This window comes from Octopus bimaculoides, chromosome 7 (assembly GCF_046866305.1).
Source record: "Octopus bimaculoides isolate indiv1 chromosome 7, ASM4686630v1, whole genome shotgun sequence".
NCBI classification, from domain to species: domain Eukaryota; kingdom Metazoa; phylum Mollusca; class Cephalopoda; order Octopoda; family Octopodidae; genus Octopus; species Octopus bimaculoides.
In genome coordinates, this window is record NC_142934.1 from 19132937 (window position 1) to 19146766 (window position 13830).

At 34.9% G+C, this 13830-nt stretch overlaps 1 protein-coding gene across 16 annotated transcripts in view; it reads right to left on the bottom strand.

Annotated features, from left to right (window-relative positions):
- Positions 1-4601: 4601 nt before the first annotated feature.
- Positions 4602-13830, bottom strand: part of LOC106881367 (la-related protein 1) — a 65894-nt gene continuing 56665 nt past the window's right edge. For all 16 annotated transcript variants that reach the window (XM_014931727.3, XM_014931726.3, XM_089354907.1 and 13 more), the window contains exons 16-21: positions 12136-12260; positions 10784-10917; positions 10207-10351; positions 8425-8534; positions 7483-7607; positions 4602-6118 (exon numbers count right to left, since the gene is read on the bottom strand). In XM_014931727.3, coding sequence (XP_014787213.1) covers positions 5987-6118; positions 7483-7607; positions 8425-8534; positions 10207-10351; positions 10784-10917; positions 12136-12260 — 771 coding nt within the window. In that variant the 3' untranslated portion in view covers positions 4602-5986. The remainder of the gene's footprint in view (positions 6119-7482; positions 7608-8424; positions 8535-10206; positions 10352-10783; positions 10918-12135; positions 12261-13830) is intronic.

Sequence of the window (13830 nt, forward strand, 5' to 3'; positions counted from 1 at the left end):
ATAATTTCATTGGGAAGTAGAAATAAAATTAAAAACAAAATTTTTTTTTGTTTTTTCAATGAAAGTCACTAAGACACTAGGGTGACATTTGACCAATGAACTTACTGTTGTTACAGCAACACAGAAATTATCTCCCTCAGTAAATGCTTGTAAAAACTTACACCACTTAATAATAGTTATTATCAATGTTTCAAATATTGGCACAAAGCAAAAGCTGACCTAGGTGAGAAATGAACATAGAATGTAAGGAGCCAGAAAAAATACTGCAAAGCATTTTTCTGAAAGAATTCTGCCAGCTAACCATTTAAATAATAAGTTTCTGATTTATGCACAAGATCAGCAATTTTGAAGGGAATAGGTTAGACAATAGCATCAACCCCATTACTTAACTCTGTACTCTATCAACTCCAAAGCAGATTTTCCAATGCCCTAATGACTCCACCAGCTTGTCACCTTTTAATAATAATCCTTCCTACCACAGGCACAAGGCCTGAAATTTTGGGAGAAGGGGGCTAGTCAATTTCATTGAGCCCAGTGCTAGGCACTTTTATCAACCCAAAAAGGATGAAAGGCAGGCAATGTCAACGCCAGTGGAACTTGTACTCGGAATGCAAAAACAGATGAAATGTTGCTAAGCATCTTGCCTGGCATTCTAACAATTCTACCAGCTTGTTGCCTTGCCATCCTTTCATAATAATAATAAAAATCAATATGGTTTGTGTTTTTCCAGGTCATCTATTAACATACACAGACATATCAAGGAAAGTATGTGTAAACAGATGCTATTTTATTTTCAGTAGGTTTTGCTGGAAGTTGTCAATGTTTAACAAATTCACACCTGTAAGCAGATTTTGTCCAGAATGGGATTTTAAGTATATGTGGTGATTGACAAACTGTATTCAAAACTTCTGTAGACTCCAAAGGGAAAGTTTAAACAAGCCAGACTTAAATTTTAAGGTCCGTTACTATATTTTAACTTTAGCCACCACTTAATATATTTTTACTAATTGTTACAAGTGCTTATGTAGTTGCAAGCAGACATCCTCTAGGCCCTCCCATCCTTGACTCAGAGCATGGAGGATGTGTGTGTGTGTGAAAGAGAAAGAGAGAGACAGACAGACAAAGAACTGCACCAGCACTCGGTTTCCTTTTACAGCTATGTGGCTTGAATCAAACTGAAATGAAATGCCTTGCTCAAGAACAGAACACACTACCTTGTCATGAATAGAACTCAAGACCTTATTTATGGCTATGATCCCTAAGAAATAAACAATGCATCTTTTACTATATAGCTATTCAATTTCATCAGGAGATAAAAATACTTGAATGTGCATGGGGTGGGTAAGTGAATCAGCCTTACACACTTGCCTCATTCATATTTCCTTATAGAGTCAAATACAAAATGGAAACTTTGCTATTTTCTCCTCTCAGAATATCATCTCCCACCCCTGAAATATTGATACAATCACAGTATGCTACTTACCAACTTTAGATACACTTATACATAGTTTAGCAACTTGTTATTGGTCATGTTGTCACAAGACCACTAAATTTCTTAAAACTGAATAGCAGTGAACTAAGTATGTGTTTGTGGACTCCCGTACTCTTTGAGTGCCTCTTACCTTTGTAATGAAACTACAAATATTTATATGCATAAATTGAGAAACTAATTACTAGAATCCATTCTGAACAACCAAACCCTAAACTATGATTTGAGAATATATTAAGTGACACTATATCAAGACTTACAATAATGTAGTGTCTGTGTTACAAAATTACCTTAACTACAACCAACCAGTTTTATTAGTATCTATTTCAGTGGTTGTCTGTGAAGTAGAGAGTTCTTTAAACTGAGGACATCACTAATTTTTACAGTATTGGAGCCTGGTGTTGCCATCCAGTTTCACCAGTCCTCAGTCAAATCATCCAACCCATGCTAGCATGGAAAGCGGACGTTAAACAATGATGATGATGATGATGATGATGATGAATGTAACAATATAATCATTATTCAAATAACTTTGCTAAATTTAATATGAAGAGTCTCAATGACTTTGTAACCTAATATCTGACAGTCAGCCCATTAACAAGTGTCATGGTGATTAGACCCTTGCATCTAGATTGGCAGAAAACATTTAAGATTAATAAACTGGTCAATGTGAGAAGCACAGCAGTTTCGGAACCTTAACTGAAGTCATTCAATATCCTAACAGAAAAAGTTCCTGATGGATGTATAACAGTTGCATCCTTTGTCCAACTCCCTCCATCTATCCCATCATTCCAGTTTATCCTAAAAAAATAAAAAATCTTACTATTGTTAACAGTCAGCTAAAGTGGGGCTTGAAATAAATGTTACTCAATTATTTCTAAGTTTTTGTTTGGTGAGAAGTTAAAAACTAAGCAAAAGGGAAGTTGTGACCCTCTTGCCTTTCTAAGTTTCATCAGCCAAGTAAAACCTGAAGCCAACTAAAACTCCAAGCAAATCTGGACAACAAATTCCATTTGCAGTCGACTAATACACCCTTCACACTAATTAAACTCTTCAATTGTTAGAATGAACAGTCTATATATTCTAGGAAAAATCCATCTAAAATATCTGTTCCCAAGACAGGCAGAACATAGGAAAGAACTGAAGCAACAGTATTTCATCTCAATCATTTGTTTTAAATAAAACCTCAAATTCCATTTGAAATGAAGGATTAAAAGAATTTAATATTTTGTTAAAACTTAAAATCCAGAGCCATACATCACTATTTGAAAATGATACATACAAATAGAAGGTTTAGAGATAATAATAATAATAATAATAATAATAATAGAACTTAAACCGTTCATGTGGGTGTTTGTGAGTGCAAAGTACAATTGTGACTGATTCCATTTTGCTATCTCATTTTTCAGATACAAACTATTATACAGAAAAACTAATACCATACAGCAAAATGTAAATGCTGCCAATGAATGTACAAAGGCCTAAACAAATTTAGGATATGACTTCCAAATGCCTTAGAGTTCAAAATGAAGAGAAGGGAAAGAAATACAAGAATGGAAGCAAAAAAAAAAAATATATATATATGTATGTATACACATACATGTATATATACATATGTATACACACAGATATATAAACACACACACACACACGCATGTATGTATGCACACTCACACAAGTAATACACCACAGTGCATGTGTGCACATGCATATATAAAAACAATGAATGTTCTTGTTAAGTACAAAAATAGAAATTTCAATACCAAAATAAGACAGATCAAATGACCAATTATAAGCTGGATTACTTTTTTTAAAATATTTTCCACATATATATATATATATATATATATATATATGTATATATTGAAAAAAGAAAAAAGGAATAAGATTTTTTTTTTCCTTATTCTCTTTCCTCTACTAACCTCTGACTGCAATCTATATAATACAAAAGTTCCATTCATATAAATGATGGGAGGGAAAAAAATTAGTATTTTCTGTTGATTTTTTTTTTCTTTCTGCTTTTCTTTTCTTTTCTGGATGATAATAGCCTGCTACCAATAACAAAGAATTAGAGAAGTCCTACCAGAATCTGGTTTGGCAACATAATTACCCCCCCCCCCCCAAATAAAACAATAAAAAGAGAGAAAACATATAAGCCCCAATAATCACCGTATTTCATTTTACACTTGAACATCTTTTCCTCGCATTTTCTTGGAGGTAGTTAGAGTATATGGTGTAAGTGAAATAGGTGTGTTTGGGAGCATGTATAGTAACACGATAATGCTATCATATGGCTATCCACACCAGTGTTACCATGATATACTTTCAATTGTAAGGAGACAGTGAATGTCGATGAGTAGCTACAGTAAGTACTGCGCAAGCAGAAGCAACCAATTCAAGAAGTCTTGCTCAAACTTGTCTGTGACAACACTTCAGTCATATTAAGATCTGCTGATGCAAGCAAACCCTTATAAATAATAATTGTTTCTAAATTAGGGTACAAGGCCTAAAACTTGGGGGAGGGTTTAGTCAATTACATTGACACTAGTATTTCACTAGTACTTTATTCTATCAACCCTGAAAGGATGGAAGGCAGACTTAACCTGCCAGCTTCCCACCTTTCTAATAATAATAATAATAATAATAATAATAATAATAATGAATTGTTGCTTATGTATGAAGGTTCATTCTTCACCTTCATGTTTTTCTTGTAAGTACTAAACCTGTCAAAGTAATTCAAACTGGGATAATTCTAATGTAACAATCTCTTACACGTGCACCATACATATATATATATATATACGTATGTACTGTAAAAGTGACCAACTTACAAATGTTCATCTCATCAATAACTATGGAACGGTTGCTGGGGATTTCAATTTGGAAGTGTTCTTAACTGTGATGGAGACTTTAGCATATTACAGGAGAGAGAGAAACGAGGGGAAGAGAGAGATGGGATAGGAGAGTGAGAGAGAAATGTAAGGAAGAAAGTGCAGAATCAAGAGGAAAGAGAGAGAGTAAAAGAAAGAGTTCCACAGTTCCTCTTACCTATCACAGACTAGGAAATTGTTTATAAAAATGGAAGTGAGGGAGTTTTTTCTTTGTATATAAATTTTATTTGTTATTGTGTAAGGAGTTGGTGAGTTTAAGTTTTAACTGTTTTAGGAAAAATAAATATTCCTGGTTTATTTTTGTTTTTAAAGCATTATTAGAAAAAGAAGAAACAAGGATGGAAGTGCTCAAGAAGCACTCTATATTAAAAAAAAATAAAGTCAGGGAACTGACTATTTCTAATGTTCATGCCCTTCTCAAGACAGAAAAAAAAACCAAACAAAATGTTAGTAATAATAAATTAAAACAATGTAGTTGAGAGATTCAACTAATAATAGAAGAGTTTTGTTTTATACTATTTGTGAATGCCTTTTCTTATTGGAAAAATAGTTTTGTTATAAAAAGTTCTAAAAAATAGAAACAAACAACTGGAAGCTTTCTTGAAGTTGAGTCAGCAGTAGTCCAGTGGCAAGAGAGAAAAAAAAAAGCAAGAGAGAGAGAGAACAAAAGAGACTGTGTGTGTGTGTGTGTATGTGTGTGCATGTGTTTATATACATAAGTCATTTCAGTCATAAAGAACAGTGTAAAAGTTTAGAGGGGGAAAAGAAAGTACAGTAGAAGGGAAAGAAAAAAAAAAAAAAAAGAACAAAAGCAAAGTTTTAAATATCCTGAAAGACAGAAAAAGAAAACTGAAAAGACAAAAAGTGTAAACTGATGAAACCACCACCTCATTTGTTAACATCCCCTCCCCCCACATATAAACAAAATTGAATTTTTTTTCTTCAAAATTAAGATTGGAAGATGGTGGGGGGAATCCTCGGCCAATAATGAGTTATTATTGTAATTGTACTACTAGTAAAAATAACAGTAATAATAAATATATGTATGTATATATGAAAAAGATAGTATATATATATATATATACACACATCAGTATAATCAACACAAATGCACTTGCAGTGGGGAGGAAAGGTAAACTGCGACTTTATAATGCAGTTTACTGCATAATCCTGTATAGATTTTGCATTAATGTCTGTATATATGTATTTTTTTTTACTGGTTTATGAGTTTGTATTTTTTTTGTACATTTTTTTTAGGTTGTTAGGTTATGGTAATTTGTCTTTCCATATATGTATACATATGATATATATGTATATATTATATACACAGTAAAAAAAAAAAAAAAAAAAAAAGCAGAGCAGAAGACTCCCTTATCAAAATATAGCATGTTTTTTCTGTTTTTTTTTTGCTCTCATTTTTTTTTAGCTTTTCATTTAAAATATCTTTAGCGCCATTGCTGTTATCATAGTTGGAGGGGGGGAAAAAAAAGATGCCTGTAATCATTATCATCATCACTGTCGTGGTTTACCCTGAATACATTTGATAATCAACAGTAGTGTAAAGCTTTGCATGAGCCACCAGCAGGTTTTACACATGTGGTGCAACTCAGTCTCCATGGGAACTCGATGGATGCGTTGACGACGATAACGAGTGTGACAAGTGGCTGGAAGCTGGAATATCAATACCCTTCGTTGGCTTTGGTTCAGCTGATTGACTCTTAAATAAATCTGCATCAGGCTAGAAATGTAAAGAAAAAAATTTTTTATACACATATATATATATACATATATATCTACACAAACACTCACACACATTGTTCCTAAAATCCACAATTTCTAAATTAGACACAAGAACTATATATAGCCACACACCCACATATATAAACACAAATTTAATAACGATAAAGTAATTTTAATAAATTCTTCATTTTCAGAATTTACTGAAGCAAAGGTAAGGTACTTCATGAAAAATATCCTAAGTAAAGGGTTAAACTGGACAATAGTGGGTTGCACTTACAACAAACCAGCAGAAATATATCATCATCGTCGTTTAACGTCCGCTTTCCATCCGAGCATGGGTTGGATGATTTGACTGAGGACTGGTGAAACCAGATGGCTACACCAGGCTCCAATCTGATCTGGCAGAGTTTCTACAGCTGGATGCCCTTCCTAACGCCAACCACTCCGAGAGTGTAGTGGGTGCTTTTAGGTGCCACCGGCATGAAGGCCAGTCAGGTGGTACTGGCAATGGCCAGGCTCAAAATGGTGTATCTTACGTGACACCCGCACAGGAGCCAGTTCGGAGGCACTGGCAACGATCTCGCTCGAATGTCTTTACTCATGCCATCCGGCACAAGTGCCAGGAAGGCGATGCATATAATTATATTATATGTGTTTATGTATGTATATATACACATATGTACATACATACATACAGGTGTTGAATCTAGAGTACACTGGCTCAAGAAAAACTGAAACCTCTTCAGTTAATACAATCATACTAAATGAGTATGATAGTCTTCTATCAGCAGTTGTTGATAAATGTTGGTCTTCTTGTGTAATCTATTTTTCCACACTATTGTGAATGTAATGGTATTTTGTTAACAACTGGATAGCTAGCTGCAAATCTCGTGAAAGGAAAGAACAGTTGATGGAATCAACACCAGTACTTGGTGAATTGACCACAGAACGATGAAAGTTGACTTTTATCAAATCTGAATAAATATGAGGATGCAACTAAATATACTGCATTTTTTCAGATGCTCTATCAATTCTGTCATCCACTGCCTTAAGATTGAGGAGGGAGAGATAATACCAATAAGGGATAGCGATGTTTAGTAATGCCACGGACATGAAAATCTAGTTCTGGTGCCATGGTAAACTGTACCTTAGTACAGGGTAAAGTGGTTGGCAACAGGAAGAGTACCCAGTTATTGGAACCACACCAAAAATGTAACATATGAATGATATTTGGCATACATGTCTAAAAGTGCAGGAACTCAAAGAACCATCACGTCCACAATGATCTTCCCAATCTCTACCAGCAAGGAAAAATGAATATAAAATGATAATGATCAAAAAAAGGAATTGAAAGAAACAAACCTCTTTCCGGAAATCTTCTAAGCGTTTGTATTTTGATAACCACTGTTTTAATTTGGAATCCACATCCACGTTTCTTCGAGAATATTTTAAGAATGCCCAAAATTTCTCCAAACCATACAGCTGACCTGATTTAAAAAGATAACTCAGGATGATTACAGTATAAAAAGGGAATAGGCTTTTGAAAATTTAAGTGGGAGAGAAACTATGATGAAAAAAATGTGACTAGAAACAGAAGTCATCTAAGTAAATGCCACAAAACCTCCCCAAAACTATATAAGATAATTTATGAAAAACAATCAATATTAATGCAAGTAATCTCCATAAACACTTTCAACTTCACTAGAATGAAGGAAAACTCAGAATAATGAAATTAAGATATAAAAAAATCCACTAACAAGCATAATACTGAGTTTGCAGAATATGACATACAATATTTTAAAAATAAACCATGTTAACTCATAAATTGAGCCTTTGCTGAGAAAACTATCTAAATTACAATAATTTACCTAATTAAAAATATCTAACTTAACACCTATTATTTCAAAAATAAAAAAGTAGAGGATAACTTGCTAATTCTTCCAAGGACATTTCTAGTATTTAATTATATTACAGCTAACGCTTTAAATGTGTAAACAGTTTAAACTTAAAAATCTTTATCATCTTCCTGTCAGCAAAGTGACAGGTATTAGAACAAGTATTACAGAATCAGAAGCAGTCTCAACTAAGCTGATGTCAATGAAGCTAACTTCACTGAATTTTTAGCAGCAGAGATGGTAAAGGAAATACATAGAAGCAAAAATATATGCCACAAGTCAACAGAAAGTAAATGACCAATAATCTTTAGATTGGGAGAGTAATCATTTTAAATGGGGATGAAATGGAACCAACTTCAGAGAAGAAATTGTTAATATGTAAAGATGCACGTGCACACACACAACTTACCATTTTCATAATCTCTAATAGTTTCTTCTTGAAAATCTTGATATATTTCACTTCGAAATCGTTTTTCCAAACCATAACTGTAGAAGCGAAATAAGCATTCCAAACCATACCTGGAAAAAGTGGGGAAAAAAAAAATTTAATTGAGAAGGAAAAACATGCTAATATTTACTGTATTCCAACGACAAGCAACCCTTTATGCAGGAAATAGTGGAGTCCATTGCTCAAGTTCAAGGTTTCCTACTGCACTAACCTATGTGTCCTAGATTCTTTTCTATTTACTTACTAGTTGTTCCAGATGGCACAAGTAATATCCTTCATCTAAGTCTAATTAAAACCTATCTGTCTATATTTTGTGTGCATGCATGTGTGTGTGTGTGTGTGTGTGTGTGTGTGTGTGTGTGTGTGTGTGTGTGTGTGTGTGTGTGTGTGTGTGGAAAAATTAGGGTATGTGCTCTTGGCAAAACAACTTCTCTCCACATACCAACTAGCTTAGGATTAAAACATCATCTATATCAAGTGGAATTTGGCATGATGTCAACAAAACTGGCATGAGGTTCTGTGTAGTCACTACTCTACGGAGAGCTTAAATTCAACACAGTAAGTCATACCCATTCAAAACACCTTATTAGCCAACAAGAGAACAACTACATAGTCTACTACAAGTAGCAGCCATGTCTCCCTCAAAACATTACACTGCTGCTTAGAAAAATGGCAAAACATCTAATGTAATAATGCTTAGTGTTTTTATATATTTGTTTGAAATCCCGCAGTAGGAGGGAGTGAGAGAAAGAGTAGTGTAAGTGAAGGGAGAGGAGAGAAAATAGTAATTCAGTGAAGTAGTGAGAGTAATAGCCATGACTGAGAGGGAATGAGAGGGGGGAAGTGGTAAAGAGAGCGTTGTGTCCACAAGTCATTGAGGAGGTGAAGTGAGAGTAATAGATGCGATACAAATAGTCTGGGAGTGTGTTGATATATATATATATATTGTATTGCCAGTGACCCTGAACTGGCTCATGTGCGGGCGACACATGAAATCTTTCGAGCGGGATCGTTGCCATTGCCCCTGGACTGGCTCATCTGCAGGCGACACATGAAATCTTTCGAGCGGGATCATTGCCAGTGCCCCTGGACTGGCTCATGTGCAGGCGACACATGAAATCTTTTGAGCGAGATCGTTGCCAGTGCCCCTGAACTGGCTCTTGTGCGGGGCCGTCGTTGGATTTTCGAGTGAGATCGTTGCCGGTGCCCCTGGACTGGCTCTTGTGCGGGTGACACATGAGGTTTTTCGAGCGAGATGAGCGTGGCCTTTGCCAGTACCGCCTGACTGGCCTTCGTGCGGGTGACACGTAAAAGCACCCACTACACTCTGAGTGGTTGGCGTTAGGAAGGGCATCCAGCTGTAGAAACTGCCAAATCAGATTGGAGCCTGGTGTAGCCATCTGGTTTCACCAGTCCTCAGTCAAATCGTCCAACCCATGCTAGCAATAGAAAGCGGATGTTAAACGACGACAACAACAATATATAACAAAATTAATCAAATATGTATTCATGTTCCAACATAAAACCTTGGGAAAGGTTTTTCTTGAAGTAAATATTAACAAGATTATCATTGAAAAGGGAAGTTAGTCAGAAACTGTTGATACTATCATGTCTGGCACATTATATATACCTGCAGAGGCTTCCCTGTAAAACAGGGTTAGAGGACACTCAGAAGTATCATTTCACAGGTGAAATGTTTTGACTACAATTTATGAAGATCATTTAGTCATAAATTTGACTTACCGATATCCAGCTTTAGCATCTTCACAGGCCAACGTCTTAAATTCAATGTACATCTTTTTGTTGTAGTGTTCTCGAAGGAAGAATGACCAAAAGCGGAATAATGTGTTCATTTCTTGAGAAAGACCAATTCCTTGCTTTTTCCTCTCTAAAAACAGAATATAAAGGCTTAGGACCGAAACACCAAGGGAAAAGAATATAGGTATGACACCACTCTTAGATCGAATATCTTGTTCTGAAGTGACCTAATTAAAACAGTCTATCAAAACTATGTTTATTAATATTTCAAACACCAGCTTAATAATGACTAATTTATTTTACTAAATTCCTCCCTATTTAAAAAATTAACTGAAAGAAAGCAGTGGATTTCTAAAGAAATTTGTTAAATGGGTTAAAATCTGTTTATTCCTTTTGATACCAATCTACCTCAGACCACCCCACGTCATGTGATATGAACTTTCTGAAAATAGTTTGACCTAAAACCTATCAAAATTTCATGTCAATTCATATTCCAAACAACAGCTTAATAATGACAAAAGTTATTTTACTAAATTCATTATTTTAAAAACAAAAGACTAACCTTTAAGACATTTGGCATGGTACTTATGATAAACTGTCCAGACAAAGTTTTTCTCTTTCAGCAGTTCATATGATGGATGTTGGAATAGCGGGAATGTCTGGGGAGCACTTGTTGACAATGCACTATCACTAGGGCTGTGGGTAAAAAAAAAACAAAAAAACTTACATAAAATAAGCATACATGTTAATAATAGTGTAAAGAAAACTAAACCGCATCTAACTTTATGAAGTAGTAATATAGACAGCTGATAGGTGGTGCTATAATCTAAAATGAAGTGAGCATTTGTAATGAATTGAAATTAATTGCATTATATATATAAAAAAAGAACTTATTTATTATAAATGAATTTAAACGATTCCGTGTTTCCTAACTTGAAGATTTGTCACATATACAACTATCATGCAATGTCAAGACAAAGAATCATGTGCATGCAAACACACACTGCACTTCTTTTAGCTTCTGCTGGGCAAAACCACCCATGAAGCTTTGTTCATCCTGAGGTTATAAAATAAAACTTGCCCATGATACCATGGAGTTGAGAATCAAACATCCTAACCACTTGACCCTGCCTACGCCAACAACGATTTCAGCTTTTGTGGCTTCTTAATATGAATATTTGTACATTCAGATAGAGTTATGTGTACTAGTCACACAGTACTCATTACACAGCTGTGCTCTTTACATAACCCTCTTTAACAGCTGGTACCATAACAAACCCACCTGCGACCACCCATGGTAACAAAACTGTTAAAAAGCCTTCTAAATCAGTTAATGTCCTTTACATAGACAACCAATGCGTTGTTTTCACTAAAAAAACCTGAGAAAATAAATCACATACAAGAGAAAATGTATTTTTACTGATGCTGGCCTTAGCACATAACCGGCAAAGCCAATCCCAGTAAAGCCTCAATATGCTAGAAACAGATATCCTTCCAATTACACCCAGCATCTGACAATCAGGATAGCATTAGAAGATGAATCCTTAGGTACGTTGTCAGAAGATACCACAGAATGGCCACAACTGGAATGACTTTGATTATAGGTTTGTTGAACTCAGACTGATCTGAGTCTAAAGAACAGTATTATTGACTCGAGAAGGATGAAAAAAAGTCTTATCCGAGTTGGATTTGCACGTAGTACACACAGATCTTTTACGAATAGGCTATGTTGGTTTACGAAGTGAATACACAGTTACAAGCTAAAACCTGCTATAACCAAAACAGTTACAACTATAACCATCATATTATCTCAATTCCAGGATGAAGAGAGACACACACAGAGAAAGAAGTATGTGTGTGAGAGAGAAGAGAAAGAATATGCTAAGAAGAACAACAACCAACAAGCAGTATTACCTTTGAGAATATGAGCTGGAACTGTGTCTGGACCTTGGTCGATGTTCTTTGGCATCCATTACCCAACCAACATGGCTTTCAATTGGCGGGTTATTACTATATTTGGTTTTTTGCTTTCTTGGAGTCTAAAAGAGAAAAAAAAAGTTTGGATGAAAATATTTTGATATCCTTTCACAACCAGAGTGTTTCACACACAAAGCTTTGGTCAACTCAAGGAAATTGTGAATAATATCAGGTCACCCCATAAGTTCTGTCCGAATTTTGAATGAAGAAAACAAGTGATCAAATGTTATATTTTATTGAAATTTAATCATCAATGTACTTTCTCTGATTTTGCAGACCATCTTCTGCAAGTTCTTTCATTCAAGCATTCTTTCCCATAAACTGAGTGTATGTTTCGAGTCGCTTCGGCTGCAGAGTTTCCTTTTTTGTACTCATAAAGCATTATGTGCCTTAAATGCTCTTTGGATACTTCCATGTTAGAAAGGATTTTAATCAAAGAAATTTTAATTCTATTATTCTGTAAAATAATATTTAATTAGTTTAAATATACATAAAGGCATAAAAATAATTTTAAATTCCATTAGACATTCTAAAATACTATTCAATTTCATTCAATTTTAAAAAAGGTAAAATCGGACAGAACTTAAGGGATGACCTGATAATTATAACAGATTTGCTAAAAAGGTCACACAGTTGGATCAAACCCAGGGCCTTGTGATTACAAAACAAGCTTTCTTAACCATTTAGTCATATCAAAAATCAGCAATATATCTGCACACTTTCAAGTCATACAACAATCAGTGTTGCAACAGATCAGGAACTTTAAAAAAAAAAAAAAAAAAAAAAGGAAATTTTCTATTCTCCCAAGTACATCACCAAACACTTTTCTAGATTTTTTCTCGAAAAACCTAACTTCAAAAACCAGTATATTTATATATATATATATATTTTTTTAAGAAATCAGGATTCATGAGAAGGGTATCAGAACTCTTGCTAGTCAGCGAGGTTATAAATAACTGAGTGGCTACGTGGTAAGAAGCTTGCTTCCCAACCACATGGTTCCGGGTTCAGTCCCATTGTGTGGCACCTTGGGCAAATGTCTTCTACCATAGCCTCAGGCCAACCCAAAGCCTTGGTTGTGTGTGTGTGTGTCTCCTCTGCCATTGCTTGACAACCGATGCTGGTGTGATTATGGTCCTCTAACTTCGTGGTTTGGCAAAAGGCACTGATGGAATAAGTACTACGCTTACAAAGAATAAGTCCTGGAGTCGATTTCTTCGACTAACATTCTTTAAGGCAGTGCTCCAGCATGGTCGTAGTCAAATAACTGAATCAAGTAAAATAAAAGAATCCGAAGATCCACCAAGAAAATTCCTTGGAAAAGAGTAGCAATGGCGGTGTTTCCACCGCACAAGAAGATATTTTGGGAATTTTTACATTGTTGCTCAGTAAAACAATGAACTGTACTCCAACTCCACCCTCAAATCAAACCAGCTTAAAACAAGTACCATTCGTCTCAGACCATAGCTGCAACATTGACTAACACATCATCCAAACTAACAAGATGGATAAGGAACATCTATATTTTAGGATGGATGCTTTAAGAATGCTCTAATGCATATCACTATCTACTTCTAAAGCCAACAAGAAAACCTCTTTGTGGTTGTTTAACCTGCTAGAAATAGCAGCCAA